Source organism: Aythya fuligula, chromosome Z (genome assembly GCF_009819795.1).
Source record: "Aythya fuligula isolate bAytFul2 chromosome Z, bAytFul2.pri, whole genome shotgun sequence".
Lineage (NCBI taxonomy): Eukaryota > Metazoa > Chordata > Aves > Anseriformes > Anatidae > Aythya > Aythya fuligula.
The window spans coordinates 77,581,940-77,606,563 of NC_045593.1; the positions used below are offsets into that span (position 1 = coordinate 77,581,940).

The 24,624-nt window shown below is 38.3% G+C and overlaps 1 protein-coding gene across 4 annotated transcripts in view; it reads right to left on the reverse strand.

The window, feature by feature from the left end:
- Positions 1–24,624, reverse strand: part of SSBP2 (single stranded DNA binding protein 2) — a 176,725-nt gene that overhangs the window by 34,036 nt on the left and 118,065 nt on the right. For 2 of the 4 annotated variants that reach the window (XM_032205955.1, XM_032205954.1), the window contains exons 5-8: positions 23,240–23,329; positions 4,254–4,313; positions 1,087–1,153; positions 830–900 (exon numbers count right to left, since the gene is read on the reverse strand). In XM_032205955.1, the coding sequence (XP_032061846.1) occupies positions 830–900; positions 1,087–1,153; positions 4,254–4,313; positions 23,240–23,329 (288 nt within the window). The remainder of the gene's footprint in view (positions 1–829; positions 901–1,086; positions 1,154–4,253; positions 4,314–23,239; positions 23,330–24,624) is intronic. The other 2 variants (XM_032205957.1, XM_032205956.1) reach the window with 1 other exon arrangement.

The following is a 24,624-nucleotide window of genomic DNA, read 5'->3' on the forward strand; positions in this document are numbered from 1 at the left end:
ATTGCTATAAAACAGCACTACCTAAATTTTCGCTCACTGAGAGAGCTGACAAAATATAAAATAATATTTTGGTTCATGTTTCAGGTACATATCGGAATAAATTTATTTTCTACCTCAGTTTATTATTAAAATGCATTACTGACAAATATCCACTAATATTTTGCATTTTTGAGGAGAGTGCTAATATACAATTACAACCAGGTCAGCACCATGGAGAAGGCAGGTTCTTGCAATCCAAGATTGCTTCACTCCTTGAAATTAAAGCTGGAGGAATGTTTATGATTGATATGATTGATATAGGGCAAAAATAGCAGCATTAACTGCTAGCATAATTTTATATTAAAATCTTTCTGGTACTCACTAAAAATCTGTCTCAATAGTGGATGAAGAAAAACTTTACTTTTTTTTTTTTGTTGTTTGTTTTTTGTTACAGTTTGCCTAAGATGGTAATACTGTGAGATGAACTCTTCCCTCCTTAACAGCATGATCAAATAGGGTGGGAGTAAGAGGAAACACCTGCTCAATACTTGGGCCTCTTTGCAAACCCTAGCCTTTCATTACAGGATACATTAGCTGTAGGAAAAACACAACTTTCCTGAAATAAGCAAGCTAAGGGACGCCTTCTAATTTCAAATCTGAATTAAAATTACTAATTCTTGAACTTTAGACTTTGTAAAGCTGCAATTAGAAATTCATTTTTAACAGAGATAAATTTTATTTTTAAATGGGTTTAGAGGTACAAGTCCTGGTTCAAGCTATGCAGAACTAGAGTAATACAGTATAAGTACAGATCTCTCAATATAAATTGATTTCTATTTGCAGAAGGTACCTGTGGTCCTAAAGGAACCATTCCTCTTGGAGGAGTCATTCTCTGCATTGGCCCACCCATGTTAGGATGCCCTGCAAATAAAATTATGTAATTTTAAAAACCATGCAAAATACAAGCATCTTCTAAATCAACTTTGATGAGTCATTCTTTCCTATTTTACAAAAAGCTTAAAAAGCTGCAGTACACTTTGAAACACAGGGAAAAAGATACGGGTTTAGAAAGACAGCACTTTTGTATGCTCCAAATATTTCATTCACCTTGCTGCCGTGTTGGGTCCATCCCGCTAGGCAATAATGGCTGACTTCCTGGGACACCTCCAAGTGCCTGCAGGCATAGAAACTGTATTACAAGGACATAATACACTGAAAATCATGTTAAACAGATAATACAGGTGTTTTGTTTTTAATTCCAGGATGTTTCTTTGCAGTCAAGAGTCATGCATAAGAGTTTACATTCCTAAATGTCCTAATTAAATGTCCTAAATGTCCAACAACCCGAACTATGGATTGCATAAACAAGCTCTTGGACTTCCTTGAAATTACGTATAAATCTTCAAAATATGACCCCACTAATTTTGCCTTTTTTCTCCAATTATTGCTTTGCTTTAGCTTACCTATCATTTAACCTCAGATCATTGCCTATTTCTTGGCTACAGGGCAATTTATCCTAAGTTTGTACCCTTACAGTTTTCCCTTTTAACCATTATTTTAACATCTTCCCTTAAGAGGACAGAATGTGGGCACCATGATGTCCACCGAGAGTGAGACATATCAGTTTGCCAGCCACACAGCATTCAAAGGGGTAAGGCAAAGCAGCACTGTGATATGCAAGAGGTTTTATCATCCACTCTCCCCCTCCTTTGAAGGGTATCAGTGCTAAAATAAGATTTTAATTCATCTACAGGAGAAAACAACAGTCACAGCACTTGCTCCTATAAGCTTGCCTTCAAGTACGAAGATACACCGAGTTGTTATTTCACCTCTGGTCCAATCAAATGCATTATTTTTATGTCCCTAAATTTTTACCTGCCCTCCGGGTTTTTAGCAACTGATTTTGGTTTACAGCTAATTTCTACAGTCTCTTACAGTCTAGTCAACTAGAACAATGCTTTTATGAATGATCTTTGCAGCTGACCCACAAAGCACTATTTAAAATTTCAAAACAGTAATATGTTCTCAGTAAAAATGTGTCTGGAATGAGTAAATCCTGTATTATGAAAGTTATCTACTCATGTAGCACAGGTAATTGCTTACTGAGTGAATGGATAAGTTACTGGTGACCTGGAAACACTGTGGTACTTTTGGATATGTACAAAGGGGAGCTTATCTGCAAACACTCTGTGGTTTACTTCCATAACACTTGGGGGCTTCAAATTTAGAATGTGCATTATTACATCGGGTTAACACCAAGTCAAAAGGTGTTCTATAGTAACGTTATGGAATGAACACAGTCTGAAACAACATCGTTTAAATCTGGGTTTTACATTTACTTCAGTGGCTTAGAGTCAGGATGATGTGTAAGAAGTAGACATGAAATACACAGAGATGTGTCTACTCATGCATTGTCAATACTATTGCAGGACTAGGTCTTGCAGGGCACGACGGAGCCCTGGAGGCAGCCTTGGGGCACTCATGTGGCACTCAGTGTTTAGTAATGTTCCTTGCTGTGGAGCACAGGTCCATCTCGGATACCCCTACACAACTGGGTGTGCCCTGCATCAGACCTCCTTGCCCAAAATACACTCCCTACGGCTATGCATTGAGGGATGGAGTTATAGTTAGGGTGGGAGTCAACTCCGATGCTTACTTGCTTCCTGGTAACCAAAACATCAGTGTTAAAGCTGCATTACAGTAGTTCATTATTTCCACACGCTGTTCATCCATGCTATAACTCAAATAAGGGTAGCGTTGCTCTGAGCAGTAACTCACAAATGCAGCAGAATGCAAATGAATTGCAAGAGCTGCACTCCACAAACATTATGTTACATCTCTACACCAAAAATGTCAGAATGTGCAGACAAAAATGCTTCTGAAACTAAAGCTGGAGGCTGGCAGCAGTTTTACAGCATTTGCCACATCCAGCTTCTACCTGCCAGTATTTGCACAGCTCAGAAACACAGAAACAGAAACAAACGAACAAGCAACACCCAAACTCTGGTGTACCTTTGGCTAAGATGAAAATGGTTTACTGAAAGGCGCAAAAATCAGAAAGATGCTTTGTACTGAATTACAGTACACTGTAACAAACACTTAACTAAGCACTCTGGATGGATGACATTGCACTCATATTGTCCCCTGATGGCCATTTCCACAATGTTAATTTTAAGTCACCCATTTATCTCCTGACGAAGAAGCTATGCTACAGCTAACTTAACCTCCTCTCAAACATCACTGAGTGGAACATCTGAAGAAGTGTTGCAACTTGAAATGTCCATCTCACTGAAATCTGAAGTTCAACTTCCTGGCAATATTGTGCCAGTGCTCAAGCCAAGCGCTCATTGTGATACACAGATATAAAAAAGACAGAAACTGGGGTGGAATAGAACAGCCTCCTCATCAATACGTCAAAGGCAGTCCTGGAAGTCTACGTTTCACAAAAAAGATATTACGGCCTTCCTATCAACCTTTCCCAATCTTGCAAATGACCCAGTTTTTCTCTCAGAGTTCCACTGGCATTTTTCTGTCTGCTTATCACTAACATTTCAACTGCTGACATCCATTTTCTCCTCTTCTGTCTGCACTAAGAAGAACTTAAAATACAAACTCTATCTGTTTCCAGAACCATCTTTTCACAGATGGGCCAATAAAGGTCTCTGCCGACGAACAGCAGCTCATTACTCATTCTTGTTACACTAGCATGCATACCCTTTGGTGGAGATGAGAGAAAAGTGGGAATTTGATGCTTTTATAAAGTCCTCAGAGTGCCTGTAAGAGCCATAACGCACTTGATAACTGCTTCTCACTGATCATCCCCATGTTTACTGTGGAGTAAATATACTTTACGCATCCCACAAAGAATAGAAGGGAGTGATGTATTTTATGTAGAATTAAGTAAAGCAATTCTCAGAGGTAACTGTGTAGTGTTGGAAGGAAAGTTTAGAGAACGTAACGTCTATGGAGATGCGTTGCCTTCATCTTAGCAGGCAGCAAAACCTGGCTGAGGTTAATGCAGCTCTCTACAATGCCAAGAACACTCTCCTTCTGTAGACAGGCTGAGGGTATGATAAATTTTGAGGTGTATGCACTCATTCAGCACAGAAAAGTGAGCTTGCAGTGGCACGGTGTGTCTACTAATGACAAAATAGAGTGGAGAGGGACATAGCGATATGTGCCAGGGACATTGGTGGCCAATAGGACAATGCTCCCTGCTCCTAGCACTGCATGATGACCAGGACCACAAGTGTGCACCAGTGATAAATTCTTACCTGATTGGGTATTCTTAAGGGTGGTCTTGGACCTCCGGGGTACCGAGGGGACATGAAAGGCTACCAAAAAGAAAAAGAAAAAAGAAAAAAAAGAAATACTGCTAAATAACTCAACTTAACTTGTAAATACCACATTGAGTCATTGGGTGTATGGCCCGTGCCATGTTCAAACCTCAAACATCCATCTTAAATACTTCCACAGAGCATGCAGTAGATTATTCATCTTTAGCACAGCTTAATAAATTTAGAGATTCTTACTGAATGCATGTAGCAAGACACATTACTTAAAGTTTTGTTGCAGCTACTGTGAATGCAGAATATAAACAATTTAATGCATTAACTGTGAAGAATAATAAACCATTTAGTTCATGTTATCACACATCTAATCTTTTCACTACCAAAGGGAGAGAGATAAGAACTCTAGAATACAAAAGCAAAATGTTCTTGAAAGACTCAAGAGTAAGCACCAGCATAATAATTCACAAATAATTTCTCTTCACCTCTTCATAATAATACAGTAAAGTGTCATACAAGACTCAATCTGTGAGGGCACAGATTTCAAGTTTATGTCACTAATATCTAGAACTTCAGTGGTCTATATGAACTGGGACAATGTATCCTTTCCTCCCATCCCTCCATACACAATTCCACACTCATTACAACTTTTCCTCTAGCAAAGCCACATATACACTAACCCTGTACTATAAGCTTCTACTGGTTCCTGGCTTTCTACTACACTACCCTGTAGCCCAGAAACAAGGACAGTCCCTTAAACTAAGACCATAAATAAATGATAAACAAATGGCACTACAAGCAAATACATTTAACATCTCTACTTATTCCATCTCAAAGTGTGACAGTAATCTAGAAATCTAAAAAGCAGGGAGATTAGCAGGAAGAAAGCACAAACATCTGACTAAACAGATGATGAAGAGGATCTTTTTGGCAAGCAAACATACCTATAACTTCAGAAGAAAATGAGCTAGAAGTATGCTTTGACTGTGAAAACAGGGATAAAAAAGACTGGTTCCTTCAAGAGCTGGAGAAAAATAATCTTTCCATAAGATGTCCCCACAAAACTTTTACTAATATGTTAGCTTATTGTCTTCTATGCCTGAATTGTTAGGCGCTGGGAAAGCAAAAATGATGTGTCACTGATTATAACGAAACAAGAGCTTGTTTCTGTTCACAACACTGCCTAGCAGTCATCAGAGAAAGGAGGGACATGAAAGAAAGGAGTCACATGGCACATCCCAGGAGAAATCTCTTACAACAAATAACCTACTGCACAATCCCACTCTTAGCCTCTTGGAAAAGAAACAAATGCACATAGACAGGAATCATCTAGTCAGTTGTAGTTAAGGTCCACAAGCGGGTCACTGAAAGTCTGCGCCCAACACATCACTGTTTCATGAATGGCTGACATATTTGAGCTGTGTCAGCTGCACTGTGCTATAAAATACAATGCTAGTGATCATCAGTATTAGTAATGCATGTAATAATAATAGCAATAACTAGCAGCACAATTATAATTATTACTAATAATTAGCAACAGTATTTTTCCAATGATCTGCGGAAGAAAAATCAACTGAACCTTTCACATGTCAGAATAAGATGAAAGTTGTAGTAATAATCTTCTATATAAACATGTTTGAAATGGATAGTAGGAAGCAATTTAAAATACAGATGGTTTACAAATTGGAGAAGAAAAGTTAAATGACAACTGGGAAAAGATTACATTAATAAAAAGGGCATTTGAAATGTGCTATAGAAGAGGGAGGCTTCTTCACGCCCTCTATTTGATGGTGAGATTCTATGATGAGAAAGAAACAGAAAAAAAAAAGTTTGTGCATGTGGTGAAGGCTGTAAACATAAGGATCTTTGTAAAGCAGTAGAAGTGTGAGGCAATTAGAATTTCAACAATTTCCTTAAAGGTCAACCAATTGCATTCTATGGAGTGCAGCAGCTCTAGTGAGTGCATTTGGCTTATTATATTCATCGAATGATACCTTATTTACAGTTTATTTACAGCTGTACATCTTGTAAAAGGGAAATCAGTAATGTCTTGCAAATCAACCATACTTCAATGTAGAATAGCACCACCAATATTAGTGCATAATAGCGCGTTATTCGCAGAACATCTCTTTCACCTTTCAGATTTCCAGTCAAGTAGGATGGAAGCCTACTTGTCCCTTCACTTCCCAACAGGTTACTTTCATATTCATTTTGTACAAATATCTAAAAAAATATTCTCTCTATAGGAAGCTAAATTTTATTAGAAGTGCTGGAACAGCAGTCATACTAAGTCACAGTTTTATTTTCACGTTGTGACTCACAGTGTCTCCAATGTGTGACAATTTGGGACCGGCACTGTTTAACATCTTTGTCAGTGACATGGGCAGTGGGACCAAGTGCATCCTCGGCACATTTGCCAATGACACTGAGCTGTGTCATCTCTGGATGTGCATCCCTTCCCTGTAGTGTCAGGGAAGGGATGCCATCCAGAGGGACCTGGGCAGGCCTGAGAGGACTTCTGTCAGTGACTGTAGTCCCTGTTATCCTATGAACAAGGAATAATGTTTTAAAACTAAAAAAGGGTAGATTTAGATTAGATATAAGGAAGAAATTCTTTACTCAGAGGGTGGTGAGGCACTGGACCAGGTTATCCAGGGAAGCTGTGGGCATCCCATCCCTGGAGGTGTTCAAGGCCAGGCTGGATGGGGCTTTGGGCAACCTGATCTGGTGGGAGGTGTCCCTGCCCATGGCAGGAGTGTTGGAACTAGATGGTCCGACCCAAACCATTCTATGATTCTATGAATCATAGTCCATTTTTTTTTAGTTTGCTGCATCCCTGAGGTCAGTAGCTACTTAAGATAATTGTGTAGATTTGCACTTGCGGATTTGCATTGAATAGATTTGTAAGGTCTCAAGTCAATTTAATAACTATTTAATACAAACCTTACAGATTAAATATAAGATTCTTCTCTGAAATAATATAGTAAGTCACCTTTTTTCTTGATGCACTGTTATGCAGGCATGAAATCAAACATTTACTTGCGAACCAGTGCATCTGTTCTTAAATGATTTGTTACTTCATTGTATAATAATGACTAACTATAGAAGGCTCTTCAATATAACTATCATAAAAGAAATTTTACTTACTGTAAATATATTTATACATTTCTTTTAAGTATATTTGTGGAAATGCTTAAACCTTCTCCCATTCTTTAAGCAACTAAACCCACGTAGAAGAAAAATGAATGACTTAATTTCAGAGAGCTCTTGTAGTTCTTGATTATCCTTGGATATAAATACTGCACTTGAAGATGGTACTCTATGGGCAGTAAAATATATAAATAACTAACAAGCCCACAACAAGTAATATTTTGGTGATTATGTGTCGATAACATGTTATACAGCATTGTAGAAAGTGGTGAGATACTCATGTTCAAAGATAATTCTAAAAAATTTCACTCTGTTTTGTATCAGCATTTAATACTCAAGGTTACCACAAAAAATTCTACTACCAAAAGAAAAAAAATTAATACTTTATGTTTTGTATTATTAACTTTCTCCATTTCCGTCATTATTATCATGTTTGCCCATAAAAAGCTCTCCCAAGACACAACAGAAATGATGTCAAATATTTTAATGAAAATATGTTAAATATGAACGACTTTTCATTACATTAGAAACAATTTATTTTTTTTCAAGTATGACACACATGAGGCATTAAGGCATTCTAAAAGACTTGAATTCAAGCAGCCGGCTTTTTTGGGGGGGGGTCATGTGTGGTGTTTCACTACATCCTTTGTAATTAGGAATTAGTCTCAACTGGTTTTACTTCATTGTTGAGTGTTGCTTGAAATGACTGCAGTTTATAGAGGAACAATGCTAGACTTCATTTCTGACAGTTAGTAGCATTCCTTCCTTGACTTCTGAAACTCTTTCATCCCCTTCTCTTAGCGATATTGCAGCATATATATCCATATATATAAATAATAGGTTCAAAGTACGTGCACTAATTTAAAAATAGTGACCATCAATTTTAAATTGGTCCATGGGGTGCTTGATTTTTGAACACAAAAAATAAATTCTTTGTGTGCTGAAGACAGGCAGGCATTTCTGCCTGCTAACCCAGACTTGTGTCAACTCACAATTCAGCATCTTGATAGTCTAAAACCTTTTGTGGTCCTCTGTACTAAATTCACTGCCAGACAGACTCCTGATTTGTCACAACAGTTCAGCAAAAGAGATTGGTTAGGAATCACATCAATGAATCAAAAAATGAATCTTCCTTGCTTATCCCAGCTCACAAGGAGTAAGACAGCTATCAACAATGCACAGATTACAAGAGGATTTCCTCCATCTCTCTGGTAAAAAGAAAGCATTATAGACACATGACTATTAAAAAATAAGAAAAGCAAAAATAGAAACAATTAAATCCAAAGAATATACCAAAAGACAGATAACATGATTTAATAATGCTATACCATGCTGTCAGGTAGGAAGAAGACAGAGGGCCAAAAGACTTATCTCCTAGAACCCTCTCTGTGCAGAAGGGTGCAGTAACATTTATATCATTTCATAGCCAGATCTTGCTTAGTATATAAGAAAGCTTGAGCAGTGTATTTGAATATATAAGCTCTCAAGAACCTGATCTGCCAAGGAAAAAGAATTTTACTGGAGCGGCTCCTTCCAACAATAATTTCCAGACTCAGGAATGGCTCTCAAGGGTTTACAGTAACTAATGCAACCTTCAAGTTGCTTGAATTCACAACAGGGACATTAGACTGAGTATGAGAAGATATAAACAACACCTTCACACACTACCCTTAGCTACAATTAACTTCTCAAATGGGGTTCAGGAACAGGCACATAACTTCAGTGATGTATTAAGAAAAGGAACAAAAAGCTCAAAATAAACCAAAGCAAAATGAAATAATGTGTAGAAAACAAAAATAGCAAAAAATAAGGCAAGAGTGTCTTACCTAAGCTACAACTGAGAAGACAGCCCTAGGTGGAGGTGCCACCACATTTGGAAATGGGTCACACAAGTTACGGAAATACCCAAAGAGTATGGCAAACATGTTTGGAAATCAGCTTACTGAACACATTTGTGAACACCAGTAGATTGTATTTACTGCTTTCAGTTATATAACCCAATAATTTGGTATGGGGCCAGCTCTCTTTAATATCTTTATCAATGATGTGGATGAGGGGATTGAGTGCACCCTCAATAAGTTTGCAGATGACACCAAGTTAGGTGCGTGTGTCGACATGCTCGAGGGCAGGAAGGCTCTGCAGGAGGATCTGGATAGGCTGTACTGATGGGCTGAGGTCAACTGCATGAAGTTCAAAAAGGCCAAGTGCCGGGTCCTGCACCTGGGGCACAATAACCCCAAGCAGAGCTACAGGCTGGGAGATGAGTGGTTGGAAAGCAGAGAAGGACCTGGGAGTGATGGTGGATAGTCGGCTGAATATGAGCCAGCAGTGTGCTCAGGTGGCCAAGAAGGCCAACGGCATCCTGGCTTGTATCAGGAACAGTGTGACCAGCAGGGCTAGGGAGGTGATCGTCCCCCTGTACTTGGCTCTGGTGAGGCGGCACCTCGAGTGCTGGGTTCAGTTTTGGGCCCCTCGCTACAAGAAGGACATCGAGGTGCTTGAGCGGGTGCAGAGAAGGGCGACGAAGCTGGTGAGGGGCCTGGAGAACAAGTCCTACGAGGAGCGGCTGAGGGAGCTGGGCTTGTTCAGCCTGGAGAAGAGGAGGCTCAGGGGCGACCTCATTGCTCTTTACAGATACCTTAAAGGAGGCTGTAGCGAGGTGGGGGTTGGTCTGTTCTCCCACATGCCTGGTGACAGGACGAGGGGGAATGGGCTTAAGTTGAGCCAGGGGAGTTTTAGGTTAGATGTTAGGAAGAACTTCTTTACTGAAAGGGTTGTGAGGCACTGGAACAGGCTGCCCAGGGAAGTGATTGAGTCACCATCCCTGGAGGTCTTTAAAAGATGTTTAGATGTAGAGCTTAGGGATGTGGTTTAGTGGAGGACTGGTTAGTGTTAGGTCAGAGGTTGGACTCTGTGATCTTGGAGGTCTCTTCCAACCTAGATGATTCTGTGATTCTGTGAAAAATTGCATACTGAAGACTGTTGTCAAGCAGCTGAGACCAAAGGCATATAAGCAGAAACTTTCTAAACTGAGTGAAAAAGAAGTGTGGTATAGAAAAAAACCTCCTGTGCAGTCACAACAAAACATATGTATTTATCAACTTAATGTAGATGAAATGTTGAAGGAGGGATACTAAACAAAATAAAATCAAGATTTGAAATGTTAAATTTAGAAAACTCTTTGCTCTTTTTCATTTCAAATTATTTAAAACATTTAAAAGAAGAAGTTTGAGAATTTTAATGATGGTGGCACACATTTTGCAAGTTGTGTGTGCATGTGTATATGTGTTTGCGTGTGAGTATACAACATAAAAAAATTTTAAAATACTGTTTTTCTTAATCTCTGGGAAAACATGAGGACAAGCAGATAATAAGTTTCTAGCAGGGAAGTCAAATGATGTTGAAGCATCAGACACCAGTCTCACAGCCCACATTCTGATTCTGATATTCAGGAAGAAAGATTTCAGAAAAAAATATCCACAGGGAAGTTGATGACATAAATGCATAGAAGCCAGCATGTTTCCATGCCAATTGTATAATTCTTCCTGCATCTTCCTTTCGCTGTTTATGTGACTCTACAATATGATGCATTTTAGTTTTCATGTACTTACGACTAGGGAATAAATGATCTTAAAAGATGGTACTGCAGGTTTCAAGAAATCTGCTTGTTTAAATTTACTTCCCTTCCAAAAATTGGGAATATAATTTGCTTCCAAATATGGCTAAGCTGTTTTGTTGGTTTTTTTTGCATTGACATTTGTTATCCTTTTTACTCAAACTGTTATATTTATCAACCACATATTATTCCACATAAATTGCAAATTTTTCAATAATCCACATTCAAATAAGTAATCCGCAGTATTGCTCACATTTCAATTCCTATTTCTAGATTAATGAGATTGAATTTACCATAAGTATCTGTATCTGTTCCAATATATGCATATTATATGATATCCTATGCTTTGTTACATTGCATAGTACAATTTCACATACTAAACAAACACACATCAGGAAAACAAGTAAATGTAGTTCAAGAGGAATTACTGCAGTTACTGGGCATGAGTGATGCTGGGGTTGCACACATCTGCTAACAGTAAAAATACCAAGAGACAAAAAGACAGTGAACAAAGCAAGGGCTGTTTCTCTGAGGGGGATAAAATGGAATGAATAATGCTTGAACGGGAGAACCTCGTATACATGGCATGAAAAAAATAAAAATCTTTTTCAGTGAGGGTGGCTTAAAATAACAACACTCCTCTAGAGTCACATTAACATCTTCCCAGCTCGGTGCATTAAAAGGTTTGTTCCAACTTGAAAGAATATGCAGATCTCTGGTCAAAGCAGGATGAAAGGTACATTTTTAAAGCACATCACCAATCTGTTTTAAATAAATGCATTTGAGCCAACTGGATAAAGAGGAGCAGTCGTTTAATCCATGTCAGCTGGCCCAAATACGTGCTCTGGGGCTAACTGGTTTGTGGTGGGGCTGCTTGCTGAGTGTGACACACGCCACCCTCAGCAATGGGATGCGCTGGAGGCACCTGGCTGAGGCCTTCCCTCCTGGTGTCAGCACCATGTCTCCACGGGTGAGCGCTCGTACAAGAGGGCTCTTGTGTGTGTTTACACAAACACAGCTGTGTTTACTTCTCTGGGGTGCCTCAGCATGGCACCAGCCAAGCCTGACCAGTGTGTGGTGTCCACGTGGACACCAGGCTGGGCCTGACAGAGGAGTTGGGCTCAAGGCCCTTCCTCTTCCACCATCAAGTTGCCGGTGGACAGTGGAGAGGGAGAGGACATGTCTCTAGCCACAGCTCCATCCAGATCTGGAAGAGGATGCCAGTACCGTGCTCCTACTGCAGTTGATAAGACGTAGGAAAGCAGAGGAACATGTACTTGCACCAGGACCTGCAGACAGAGCTCTGCTGGGCTTCCCAAAGCCACCTCTACACGCACGCTTCCAAAATAAAACCAAAACAACAACAACAAAAACCACACACACCAAAACCAAACAAGCAACCAAACAAAAAAACTAACTGGAATCTTCTTGTTAGAACACTATTTGTTTACCTGCACCATCACATTTAGAAAAATCTCCTTAGATTGTGTGTCTCAGCACCATGATTGGCTGGTAGTATTTATTCCTAACTGGAGAACTCCTCTTAAAAAGATAAAAAAGAGCACACCACAAATTAAAAAATACAAGGTGAAAAACACAGTTTTAAGCACTTGGTATGGAAAAAGACTGAAATGGTTTTACTTGGTTTGCGTAATTCAGTCACCATAATCAACACAAACTCTAAATTCTACTCATCACTAGAAACTACAAATGGAATCACAACTATAATTTGTGTCCATGCTATGATAAACTATTTTAATTTAATTGTGCTGTTACTTGATGAGCAGGTATAACAAAAGAGTCCAAGTTACTAGCATCACAATCAGAAAACAGATGTGAATTCTCTTAGAGCTCAAATCCCTTAATATATTAAAAAAAAAAAAAGTCAGAAAAATAATTCAATTGCCAAGTTTTATATTACGTCTCTAAAACTATGATTCATATTCACTTTTTTGGTTTTCAAATTCTGTTCTTGGTTGAAACAACTAACATCATTAAACTATTTATAGCATGAAAATAAGACTACTTTATGATTTTATTTAATTTCCTTATTCTGGTATCAGTATTGAAAAAATATTAGTAAGTAACGTTTTAATATATCTCCTTAAGACTCCTGCATTTTATAGAATGATTTAGAGGTACTTTACAACTACCATGCTTAGTAGTATGAGTGCTTCCATTATAAAATATATGGTTTTGTCCTCTTAAAAAGTACAGTAATGAACCATAAAATATGTGTGAAGAATTTATCCAGGTTAGTTTATAATTCATATATTTCATTTATTTAGTTTCCTCTGCATTTTTTGTGGACATCTTCATTGGCAATGACAGTCACCGCAGTGTTTAAGACATTCCTGATTAACACATTTTAATTCCAACCAGAACCATACTAAATTAGCTCTCAAAATGACACACTTGTGCTGGCACAGTCTGCTGATAAGCATAAACATGTAACTTATCCTCTATGAAGCTCAGACAGGCTATCATCAATTCTTAACAGAAATTATTTTCCTATTCAATTGCATTTTACTGTTAATTATACAAACTCTCTTGTCCCTTTTTGCTCTGCAAGAGGCTGATACAGTGTTAGAGGTCTTTGTTTTGTATTTTGCTTAAGTATTTTGGGGCTGAAAGCGGGGTTACATACTGCATATCTTGTAATCTACAAGTATAAATCAAAAGAATTGTTTTCATCTACACTGTTTCAGATAAAATCATGTAAGCTTCTCAGCATAAAGACAGGATGTCTCCTTATGCTGGCCTTTTTTGATGACCATATCCATTTTCATGAGCAGGTTCTTCTCTGTACTTCAGATGAAGATCCCCATAAAAATGGTTTCCGTGTTTTTTATTTTGTACGAGCAGCCTGACGTGGTCTGGCAACGTATAAATTGCAACATTAACAGCTTTGATTTAATTCAGAGTACAGACTAATATTAAAAAAATAATAATAAATATAAAAATGAAAAGCTTTCTATGGTCCTCTGTTTTTCCACATATAAGATTCCAAAAGTTATAACCAGAACAACACTAGCATTTCAAACAAAATGAATGCCTTATCCCTAGCCAATACATACAGGACTTGTTCTACTATATGAAAGAATACCACAAAACTTTGAATATATAACTTGCACACTCTGCATAGAAAAGTGAGAAGAAAAAAATCCTCTTAAAAATACGTTCCTTTTGTCCCCAGCTAAACATCTCTCTGTGATCTGAGCAGCAGGATCTGCCTCCTGGCTGAGCTACTTCTACAGAAATTTAAGAAAGTAAATAACACTGATTCTGATGATAGATGATCTTTAGGAATGGTACTGTTATTACATCTATCTGACTTTGTGGGAAGCACCATTATCTTGTGCTCACAAAGACAGCAAGAGAGAGAAAAAGGCTAAATTATGCACATGGTATATAATGGCAGTTTTGAAAGAAACACATTTTAAAATAGGCTACTAACTATACATTTTAAATCGTGTTAATAGTTTTGACTTCAGTTCTTACTAAACTACAAAAAATAAAATATTTCAAACATGATTTAAGCTAAAACTGAAAAATAAGTATCTCCCTTTTAAAAGAGATAAGCAAACCATGCTTTTTTAATTCAGACATGCACACAGCTCACTGAGCTGGAGACTTCCCTTAAATTCAGTGAACCTTCTGGTCACCCCTGACCATGATACACAACTGATTTTTTGGAACTTTGAAAACGAAAAGCTGGTGTTTGTTATTCCTGCTGTTATTTTTAATAAACAGTATTTTGAAGCTAAATGCATTATCTTCTTCCAACAGTCTAAAACCTAGGCACTTGTGGCTCATATAAAGACTACAACAACCAGACTGCGACAGGAGCTGAATTAACCTCATCAGAAGGAAGCACTACATACAAATAACAATCCCTCCCCTACCTTTAAGTACACTTCAGCAGCAACTAGATGACCAGTTTGGGTGGATGGTCAGCCCCCTTAAATTTGTGACATTTACCCCACGAACAGAGAACTGACATTAAGGGCAAGATGCTAAAAGTTCAGAGCAGACCCCTGAGGTAAATAACTTAAGCCTAATTCCCTCCCTCCCCTCCCTACTCCACAGCTAGCAGCGGGTCTGCGGCTGCTTGAAATTGTGCATGTGGACGGGGAGGTGGGGAAGTGTGGGCTCAAAGCTTATTTAGCTACTCAAGCTGAGCAGTTTTAATTTGTTCTAGCAGTTACGAGCAACAAAACCATTTCCACAACTGCAGGATGGAATTATCAAAGCCAGCAGATGTCAGACACCTCTATCTTTTTAGAAGTTGACTTTGTTTCTGGCATTTAGAGAAAATGAACGAACAAGAAGGAACAAGCACAAACTACATGGAGATCTTTTTAGATGTTATTCCACACCCACATAGTCTAAGAAATCAAATTAATTTTTTAAATATTTTAAGATGCAATGTGATACTGAGAAGGGCAAAAAGGCACATATCTCAATTCTGCAGAGAGGTAGAGACATATGCATAGTTTCATGCACTGGGGTGGGTGGATACATTTACAAGCATCACAGATTGCAAAGATTTTTTTTTTTATTTTTTTTACTAACATCAATTGTATAGACCCATAGGAAAAAAAATCCCATTTAAAATGCACTTTCATATTTTCAAAGCTTTGCAAGGCCTAGCAGAGCTGCTGGCTTCACTCACAACCTATATTTGCAGCTCTGATGATGAGTCATTTGCTTACAGTAATGTATTGCAGTCTGTGACATTTTCCATGCTTCTTCACTCTATCTGCTCTACTCGGGGCCCAATGCTTCAAACTTTTCACTTTTTCACCTGCAATTATCTCACTTGTTTCACTGGAGTTTAGGATGGGTGTGAACATGTAGCAAAACTAGCTAATTTTAGTCATGCTCTAGTTTGTTTTTAACGATTTGTATGTTTTAGTTTAAAAAAAAAAATGTACAGCAGATTTTGATTTTGCAAGAGAAACTTGAGACTTGCTTTGTGCAATCCTAGTAATAAACAGCTACTTGCTTTCCCAAGTAAAAATAAAGGCCTGCATGTGTCACTTACAGTTTCATTTGTGCCATGGATTTACCAGGAGCTTGAGAATCCATGGTTCAAAACTGAAAATACGAAACAGCTGGTTTGTTCTATCTTTCACCATAAGCCAAGAGAGGGAAGGCTGCAGATTTTGCATCAAGGAGAACACGGATTTCCCAACTACCACCCATACGTTGTTTCACGTGAACACGTTTATAGTCGTTCTCAGGAAGTTCACGCAGATGGGCAGTGCCACGAAAGTGAGGAAAACACAAAGACCAGCAGTTAAAGATAACTACGTTAACTATGTGTGGCTGGCTGTTTGAAGGAAAATTCAGAGTGGGGATAAAACATAGTCACAGCCTGGAAAACCAGGAGACTACGTGAGGACTGTGATAGGATGGTAGTTGAAACAGTTCAGTGGGGTTTGAAGAGAAACAAGACATTTTTTAATCCATGTAGAAGCACATTATGGTCCTGCAAAGATCAGTCTGAGCAGCATCTGTGTCTTTTAGTTCTAGTCACGTAATTTAGCAGCTGGAATTAGGAATCTTCATTCCTTGCACAAACAACGACCCCTTGGTGGACAATTCACAGCAACAACAGAGCCACTCCAGCGCCGCTCTGAATGCATGCCAGAGGATTTCTCCCTCCTCATCTTCCTTGCTGCTGGATGCTCGCTCAAACGAGCAATTTGGGAGGATGCTCTGTGCGTCTGGAGGGGCTGACGTGGAGGACTGGGCACCCGGCAGACCCCAGACCCGCAGTGCTGTTTGCAGGAGACTGGTACCACCCGGGCAGGGTGCCTGCAAGGGCTGTAGGCGGGCTGGCTGGGCGCCCACATGCCTTCCAGTCCGAGCGATGTAGAGGTGCCATCAGCATTTATTTGGAGAGCTCACTGGACACTGACCTCTAAAAAGCTGCAGACGTTTCATAGCCTTACACAGAGGCTTAAAAAAAATACAATTTGATCTTACATATAAATTATTTCCTACTCACATTCTGAAAACCAAAGAGGTGTGTGTTACTCATTTTTAATTCACCAACTTACTTTGGTTATGTTTACTACTTAAATATTTTTTAAATTCATTTTTTAATGGCAAATAGTAATGCTAGGTGGGAAGAGAAATGCAAGAGTTACTTTTTCTCATGTGCCTTACTGTAATAAAGCTCTCCTAAAGCATTAGGTCAGCTCTACTAAAGCACAAGGCTAAAAATAATATTTTAAAATAATATTTATTAAGCTCAGATGAGGAAGAACAACTGCCACTAGATGGCACAACAGCCTTACATTATTTGGTGGGTTGGGTTTGTGTTTTTTTTTTTTTTTATTTTTCCTTTATATAAGAGCAATATGTAACATTTGTTTTTCAAACATGGTGTCAACACATTTTTCCTATGCCTATCCAAGTATATCTGCTTATCACAAATCGGTGAATGAAGCAAACTACATGACAATTCCTTTAGAATATATGCACAGTGGAAATTGAGGTTTAGTGGTAAGCTCAACTAGCACAAATATTTACTAGTTGGATGCAAAAAAAAAAGTAACTTTTTTAATATATATGTACATGTGAAAAAGTTACAGTCAGTGGTGGTAGATTTTTTTTTTAATCTACCAAATTAAAAAAAAGTGAACTTTGAATTATCAAACAACCTGTTTCCTCCACATTTCAGTTAGCACTTGATGAGTTAACTATTCAGCCGTGTCTCTCAGGCGGGTGAAGTACAAAGTCAATATTGTTTTCTGGCTGAGTGCCGTTAAAACAAAAGAAAGGTTCTTTACACAGATGCAGACATAGCAAACTTTTGATCAACCATGTAATAAAAGAGGTGAAGATAACTGGTGTTTAATTAAATACGCATTTAACCGTTTTTCATAATTGTACTGCAAGAGTAAGTAACCTGGGTCAGATCTTCAGCAGTGCTAATTGACACTAACTTGGAGAAATACAATTAATTCCACTGGATTAGAACCTAGAACTCAACATTTAGCTGTGTTAAACCTGGAAGAGTAACTAAAAGGTGAATAAAATCCTACACAGTCAATACTTTTCATGCTGTTTACAAATTGAAACACCACACTTAACACAATCTCAAAAACTTTCCTCTGGCTTCTGTTTATCTGATTAGTAAAGCTGATTACTAACAACAAAGATCAAATACGTATTTTGTGAAAACACAAATGTAATGTATCTCAAATATTTGAGCTGATTTAACGATCAATGAAGAGAGAGATGGAAATGGGCCAGCACTTCACTGCATGAGGAGTACTGGTATGCACTTGAATGCAGCTCTCACACTTCAAATGGGCACACAGGCATGTGGCACAGAAGGACTTCAAAATTTCCATGACAACACTTCTAAATGTTCATGCTATTATTTTTTAATGCATACCATACCATAATACAGAACTACAAACCAGGCGTTTTTTCATAGCTCTTTGTCCTCAAGAGTGGAGCGAGGCTAGCACTGTATGCTTTAAAGGTTGTGCTAAGCCTGTATCCAACACAACTTCCAAAAACAACACGTCTGTGCTGCACAGAACCATAGTGGAAAATGTAGTCCCCAGACCAGGAACTGGAAATGTGATAGCATCTCTGAATGCTATGACCTAATCTTTTTTGATCACAAGTGGATTAATTTCCTCACCTTACATGATAACCCATGTAAAACTTTGCTGACATTATATGCATTCTCCAGTATCTGTATCTGAAGGTGAATAATTACTATAATATTATTTCAGTCCTCCAGAAATCCTGCTGTTTCTGTATCAGGCAGGACTCCAAAAACAAGGATGAAGACAAAACTAGGTTGCATTGATATCTGTGGATGGCCACAAGAAGAAACTTAAAGACTAAATTTGGTGCTTAAAAATGGCACAGAAAATGTCATGAATGATTTTATTAATGTAGTAGCTAACTGCTTTCTTCACACCTTAGCTCCCCGCAGGTGGTGGTGTAGAGAGCAACTCTGGCAAATTTATTATCTATTTCCGAGACTTGCACTGGAGTTTGATGAGAATTTCAGACACGTATACAGTCATCTTATCCTTCTGGAACCTAAGACAGCTTTATGATTTCTATTGCCCAAGCAATTCATAATCTTTTAAAAGGATTTTCCCTTATGATATTCCTTTTTATAGGTGGAGACACGTGAAAAAAAAAAAAAAAAAAAAGAATTGAAATGACACATCTTAGGTTACCCAGTGAAAATGTGGGTACCTGAGAAATGAATCGCACACTTAGTTTAACATAACATCCAGTCCAGCACTCTCACTCCCAACCCTTAACCTTCTCTGAAGCTTCATATTTACGAAAGCAACTTATCAGAAGTGCTGACCCTCCAGACATCCCACTCACAGAATATAGCACTTGACCCTAAGTCCCATTATTTCAGCCTGATACAAAGTCGACTCCAAAATTTCTTTAGGTTCTCCTATTTGGGATTTAAGAATCTTGTACCACAGCACTATTTTCCTCATTCCTTCTGTAGTCCCACATATTCAGTCTTGCTGCTCATGAAGCAGGAAGAAATTCAGTTACTGTATAACCCCAGTTTATTTCCAGAGTATTAGCTACTCTAAGTACTGAAGGAAGATGAGGCCCTGCAGACAAAAAAAATGCATACCCATGACATTAAAAGTTACATTTAAATGCATGCACACCAGTAGGTGAAATAGAAACACATCCTAAATCACATAAACCTGTTGACTTTGCAGATGTATTTTTGACATTTTAAACCACTGTATTAAAACAAAAGGAAGTACAATTGATGGTAACAGCTGTACACAACTCTACCACTTTCCTTCCACTGTATCATCGTAAGGTTTTCAGCACTGTAGTGCTCAGCTCTAATCCTAGCCTGAACAGAAATATAAAAATGCAAGCGTAGAGGTACAATGCAGATTCAGCTGCTGTCTTCAAAACTCCACCTCATATGACCAGGCATAAAATTACAGAGACTGCTGAGTAATGTCAGCAGTAGTAGCCTACAGGCACTCAAAAACTTCACTTTACAAAGAGCAGAACAGTGATTTTAGCTGATTCTCCTTGAGAATCATATCGCTCCCATCTTGATCTGCCAGCACGTGCCATGCCATCGTACTGGATTATTACAGGCAACTGGCTGTCAACAGCTTTAGCCTAGCCCAAACCAAACCAAACACTTCCACAGAAGCAACGAAAGGCAGCTTTGTCATCCCAGAATGGTCTTCAAGATAAATTTTAGGTTGCAAAAAAGTTGGATTGTTATCATGTTTCTGTAGTGCACAGTCTTAGTGAACTAAATACTGATGTTAAGAACCAATCTCCCACTGTTTCTATAGTCTTCCAACTCTCATAAGAAAACCAAAATTGTTCACTTTCATGGTCTAGAAGCGAGTTGCAGGTCTGAGTGCAAATTCAGTTCCTCCTTTACAGAAGACCATAGAAGTTCATAGAAAAGAGGCTGCAGTTTGCCAGTATTCAAAGACAGATTTAACATTAACATGTTTTCTGTAATTTGGTTTATTCCTGTGATCTGCCAGGATCAGTGAAATTGCAGAAGAGCATACAGAAACTGATTTTCTGGTTAAAGATGGACTAGGATGCAAGCATCTATGAAGGAAGTAAGTTTGGATGAGCAGTTACTTTCTCTTTCTTGCTTGTCTTTTCACCTGCTTTTTGCAGCAACAGATGATGGTGCTCTTCAATTTTTTTCAAGCTTCACATACACGGCTATGTCTGCCAATATATTTTCTTGTCCTCATATAAGTTGACATTGGTAAGATTCAGCTCGGAAGGAATTACAACCAGATACTAGCTGCTCCTCGACAACACACCCTCCAACCCCACAACACCTTGTCACGGACTGTCTGTACATATCTGCTTTATACACACCTCAGCGTTTCCGCACACTCTTATGTAACTGACTTCATTTTGGCTTAGCTCCCTTTGTTGGGATTGCTCCCAACCACATCAGTGTATCTGCCATCGAACTTATAGTTGTTTTTTGTTACTAACATGCAATTTCATTATATACATTCATAAGCAGATGACTACAGTGAAAACTAATAATCTCTTGAAAAATGCTTGTTTTCTTAACTAAGCCATCCAATCAAGGAAAGTACCTCCCTAACATGTAAGGGACTTGTGTCAAGTACTGCATATTACAGAGGCACACGATGGCACAGACCCAACAAGAGGTGCACGGTGAAGCCTGGAGGAGCCCAAACCGGACTGTGCATATCAGCTCTCAGAACCTGCCTTGCAGAAGGTTCTCCAGATGTCCTGCTGAGTTACTACAGCTCTGCTCAATGTCACAAACTATTACATTGAAAATGGATTTTCCGCAGTTTATTTTCAAACCCAGGCCTTGGAAAAAGACAAGGCTGTCAGTGGGGCCTCAAATAGGTTGAAAAAGACCTATCTAAGTTGAAAAAGACCTTCAAATCATCAAGTCCCATCATTGACCTGACCTACTGAGTCCCATCACTAAAACATGGCCTTTAGTACAACGTTCAACCAAATTCAGATGCTGACAGAGAAGAAAAGTTTACTCATGTTAACCTTAACTTTCTATCACCTTGTCTTTTTACATCTTTAAAGACCTAGAATGGACAGAAGTCTTTTCATGAGTTTAAAGGTTGAAACAAACAAACAAAAACCCACACCCTTCTCCTGCAAAACCTTTAAAATTATTATTCTCTCCTCTCTTCTTCATATAATTGTCCTATCTGTGCCCCTTTCCCTTCCTAAGTGTCCTAAAAGACAACAAAAGAAAAAAAAAAAAAAAAGAAAAAGAAAAAGCATTAAGGTTTAATTGTTTTGACTTTATGACCGGAGTGGGTGGCTGAAGTAAGAAAAAGTGAAATATTTGCACAATAAGAAAATAAAAAAGTATATATATATGTTTAAAAAACTCTACCTAACCAGCTGCTCAAAACAGGAAAAGCAGAAATAAAACAATTAATCACTTCTGCCAACTCCTGAGGATTATGTCACTGGCAACAGTAAGATATTTTATACTTCACTTACACGTATCTTCTCATTCATGCACTAAAAATCACACCTCATTTTTTGCGTTGATCAAGGGAATAACATGCTCATGCCAGAGGCATATCTCTTTAGGTAGGTATCTGTATCACATACACCATTTTTTTCCCTGTCACTATGGAAAAGGAACACCATACAAATAGTGTTGCCACTCATGAACAGGCCAAAAACACAAAGTAAAGACTGCTGATACCCTAACTAATTTTATATAGTTACCATTTGGTTAAAAGAATATAGGGCTGTGAAGTAAATCTAGAGCTGTGAAGTAAAACATTTATCTCTTTTTTTTTTCTTCTTCTTTTTTCCCCCCCCTATATGAAATATGCTTTTGACTACATATCTCCAGGAAGACAAAAAGATACTTGTCTCTACCCGGATCTCAACACCTGCTTTTTATGGAACAGAAGATTCCTATCATGATTTTCTCTCCACACCACAATCCTGGAAATTTGAATAGTTTCCTCCTCATTGTGAGATCAAGTCAGTAAAGTGCAAAACTCTGCTCTTCAGTTATTTAAGAGTGGGAGAGCTGCGTTTGTTGCTACTACTGCACAGCCACAGTCTGACAGAGAGAAGAGAAGCAACAGAGCTTTGGTGAGGTGGAGATGCAAGCTCACTCACAGGAGTGGTCCAGCCTCAGATTACAGTTTTTAGGTTGGCCTTCCAGCAAGCTGCCACTTTGTCCATCATCAGATTCCACACTGTTAGTGTCCAAAGTGCTAACTGGTTATTTCAATTCACTTATGACAAAACTTACTAGAGACAACGCACAGTCTAATCCTTGGCTTGACTCCACTGAGCTAGACATGACCAATAAAGTTCTTAAGTTCCACTGAAATTATAATACTTTATCATAAGAAATTGTCATAAAATTATATTCAAGCATTTTCAGTCTCTACTCATACTTTACTACCATTTCTTATCCTGGAAATTCTGAAATCAGCTGTGCTGTACTATTTCAGAAATGGAACAATTGTCAGTCAAAGAAAGCCCTTCCTTTCCACCTATTCACTTTTATTAAAAAATAACTCTCAAGTAATGCACCGTATAGTGAGACGTATTTTATAAACAGGACCTTTTCTACAGACTTTTAAACAGTATTACTGAGGGTTTTCTACCCTAAAAATCCTGTAATCATAATTGTTCTGAATACCTGAAAAAAACCCGGTGGTACAGGACCTACTGGCATGCCATCTCCTGGGGGAATGTTTCCTAGCACTGGACTGGGAGCTGCTGCAGCACTCTGAAAAGAACAAAGGGAAAATAAACCTTTGTCATTGCATGGTAGGCATTGAACCAAAAAAATAAAAATAAAAAAAAAAAAAAAGAAAGAAAGAAAAAAAGCCCCAAAATCTGCTGTAACCAAAATGCAGAAAGTATGTCTCTGGATATGCAATAATGCCATTGCTTCATCTGAAGGTAAAGTAAAATTGTTTAGTGCCTAGTCTTCTTTTATACAAGCATAATAATTTGTTCATATGGCAGGTCTATGTTGAGTGGAGGGATGCTAGAGTTGCACAGATATATACATAGATGTATTGATTAGATAGGCCTTGACTAGATTTTAAGAAATATTTAATCTGTATTTATCCACATATATATGAATGTAAATGTAACTTGCACACTTTGTCTTGTATTATGTGTATTAACATCTTCATGCATGTACAAAGATATATATGTAGCATAAAGAAACTATTCTATGCAATTTATAAGCAATTTCCAAGCACTTTAAAGATAATTTCAGCAGACCGTAATACTCTTTCAGAATTATATCAAGCTTCAAAACAGGATTCTGTTCAGTACAAGGAGGAAGGAATGTTCACAATTCTGCTGGAAATGTTCATGATTTTACCAACCCCCAAAACAACCACCATGACAAATTAGAAGAATTCAGGTTACATTTTTGGAAGGGAAAAGAAAAAAATGCGTTTCTAAGAAGTGAAGCAGAGGATGAAATTAGTTACCTTTGCAAATCCTTCAGTTGGAATAAGCAAGTAAAGAATGTTGCCTCTGGCAATTTACAAGCAGGAGATCGTCACAAAAAAGGGAAGCCAAACTGTTATTGTTGTCATGTATTGGAACCTCAATTACTTTTAATTTCTAGCAGCCTTCCTTCCTGCAATACGTTTCTGTTATGGCATAAGTCTGAATCACCTATAAAGGCTTGCAATCTTTTGTGAAAGTACTCATGCACGCACAGTGCAATGAGAGCCACTCGCAGTCTACTAATGGCCTGCCGATATCTGCCCTACAGAACATGAATGACTTATGTTTATTAACTTATCACTCCGCTGTACGCTCGCGCTTGATATCCAAAAGATGCAGATCTGGAAACTGACTGCATTTCCAGGTGTTTGGCACACTGTCTAGGAAATTAAAGAATAATGCTGGAAAGATCTGAAAACTGGCACAAAGGCGGGCTGACCTTTTTAAACCAAGCAGAAAGGAAATATTCAGTTAATTACCACAGATACTTCGATGGCTTAAACTGCACTTTGGAATCGATGCTTTAACAACTACCAATAACACATCTAGCGT